Genomic DNA, 2,375 nt, shown 5'->3' on the forward strand with positions numbered 1-2,375 from the left:
TTTGTTTGTTTGTTTTTGACGCAGTCGGCTGGCTGAGGTCAGCAGGTTTTCTCTTTGTGGGAAACTCAGACCACCTTTAAAAGGAATTTGTAGGCCTGTCAATAATTGGTTCACTCTTTTCCTCAAAAAAAACATATTAAAATGCTTTTTGAAAACATTTTAATAGATTAAAATGGTGACATGGGATCTAAAAACAGTGGACTTCTTTAGTGTGATTTATGTAAAGAATTGAGAGCTGACGGCAGAGAAACCCCAAAAAAATAAAAAAAAACTCGGAGAGCTCCTCCCTTCTCATCCTTCTGTTATACGGTAGCGGACGGTGTTTTCATGCATTAAACTCATGTACCGGCAATGTTAAAGGATCATATAAAAATGCTCCGGTAAGACTTTAATAACTTAAACACACTTTATTTGTAGGAATAATGTAGAACGATGCATGCTATGATGAGTAGTGATTTTATATTCCTGATTTTTTTTTTACTAATTTACTTTTTTTTCATTTAAATGTTGACATGTGCATTTGAATGCGTAGGAGACAGTGTCTGCTCGTGTCTGCATAGCTGCACATTTTGCTGTGTTTTCTTCTGATCCTTGCAGTGCTGTGGAGACACACCGTACGGCTCGGCACAACGTGGACTTCTCTGTTGTCACAACGTCTTGTACGAAGACAGAGAGGACGGAGAGGAATGCTCAGACGCAGGTATTCCTTACAACCCAGCCGAAGGGACGATGTGTTGTTCTCGGTTTCGTGCCTCTCCTGGACGGCACTGCTGTGGGGCAGAAGTGTACCGGCCTCATGAAGAGATCTGCTGCGGTGGACACAGGTGATCATGTGTTCTTATCTCTGGTGATGTGCGTTCATTTAGGATGCTGATGAAATCCGGAGAAATGAGAGGACAGTATTGTTTTCCATCTGTCTGGTATTTAACATTGTCCGGCTGCGGTGCCATTTGTTCTCGGTGACCTTTGAGAGCAGGTGTTTTCCACATAGAAGGGTGTAGAGGAAGTTATGCCTTTTTATTTTCTTTTGGAGTGAATGTAGAGAAAATCCCAAACAGGAAAGGCTCAGAAAATTCCTCTGTTATTGATTTCACACGGTCTCGGCGTCAAGCGGATTCCAGCAGAAGCGTTGAGTCTGTCCCGCCTTTGTTTTTGTATCTGGAACCTTTAAAGGACGCCCAGTTACAATGCCGGGAATGTCTGTTTGTCTGAGTTTGCTTCTGCTTCGGTGGTTACTGGGAAAATCTGTTTATTCACATGTTTTTGCGGCATGCTCAAGCGTAGGCATGGTATGACTTTTACAAGTAGGTCTAGTTCTCCTCCTGGCGCTTGTCATATTTATAAGGGCTTTAGTTTTAACAACTTCCAGCCACAGATAAAAAAAAGTGCACCAGGCATTAGTGGTGATTATTCACCCAACTTGTTGCTGCTTTTGCTTTTAAGGTCACAGGTTTGTGCTTTTGGTTTAGCACTGGGGAACAAAGTGACACATCCGGCAGTCTAAAGGGATAAATGTTTTTGTATTTGGTGACTATATCTAAATACCAGGGAGTATTGAATGGGTCCGTTACATGTGTAAGTTGAAAAATGTTTGGTAACCTGCTCAGGACTGTGTTTTGTCAGCTGGCTTTGGAGCTGATCTGCCCTCTCGTAGCCAAGAATCACCACACTGGAAGTTTTCAGTTGCGTGTTTCAGTCATCCATCTCGTGCATGTCAGCTGGAAATCTCTCTAAGCTTTGTGTTTTTTTTACTTGGATGTTACATTTTTAACAGCAAATCGGTGCGTGCAGTTACGCTTCAAGTCGGCTACTGTGACTGTATATTGCACTCTGACTGCTGTGTGAACCCTTCGCTGAAGACGGCAGCAAAGAGCGAACAAATTGTCTTCCAGGCCGACACCCAGTGTGCATGTAATATGCTGAGGAAAGCGCATTCTCACTCTTCGTCGAATTATTTGTCTTTAGAACATAGTAATAACTTCTCTATGCCACTCTCCTCATTTGGTGTTAACTGCTAGCGCTCACTTTTCTCCAGATATCCCAAAAGAGAAGACCTTGTGTGCTGTGGGGTTAAAGCGTACAACGTTAAAGATCCAAAGATGAAGTGTTGCGCAGGAACGCTCTACGACCTGACGCATCTGGGAACCCACGGACGTGATGCAAAGTGCTGCGGATCCGTTCTGCAAAACCCACAGGTACGCACGACTAGTAATGACAGTAGCTTGATTAGCTGTGCAATTAATAATGTGTTACTCAGAGACATGAGACAGGACATCATAGAGCTGGAACATGTGATGAGCTATTTTGGGCACCCCTTGGCTCCAGAAATAGGTTCCTTCATGCACTGGTTGTTCCATGTTCTACTAAGACAGGCA

General features: G+C 43.2%; 1 protein-coding gene across 2 annotated transcripts in view; it reads left to right on the forward strand.

Annotated features, from left to right (window-relative positions):
• The first annotated feature begins 6 nt into the window (after positions 1-6).
• The window catches only part of LOC103374703 (uncharacterized), a 7,764-nt gene continuing 5,395 nt past the window's right edge, over positions 7-2,375 (forward strand). Inside the window, exons 1-3 of one of the 2 annotated variants that reach the window (XM_008304827.1) lie at positions 7-380; positions 598-824; positions 2,036-2,195. In XM_008304827.1, coding sequence (XP_008303049.1) covers positions 730-824; positions 2,036-2,195 — 255 coding nt within the window. In that variant the 5' untranslated portion in view covers positions 7-380; positions 598-729. Of the gene's footprint in view, positions 825-2,035; positions 2,196-2,375 lie in introns of both variants that reach the window. The other variant, XM_008304826.1, reaches the window with a different exon arrangement.

The sequence above is a fragment of the Stegastes partitus genome, unplaced genomic scaffold (genome assembly GCF_000690725.1).
Source record: "Stegastes partitus isolate 25-593 unplaced genomic scaffold, Stegastes_partitus-1.0.2 Scaffold2331, whole genome shotgun sequence".
Lineage (NCBI taxonomy): Eukaryota > Metazoa > Chordata > Actinopteri > Pomacentridae > Stegastes > Stegastes partitus.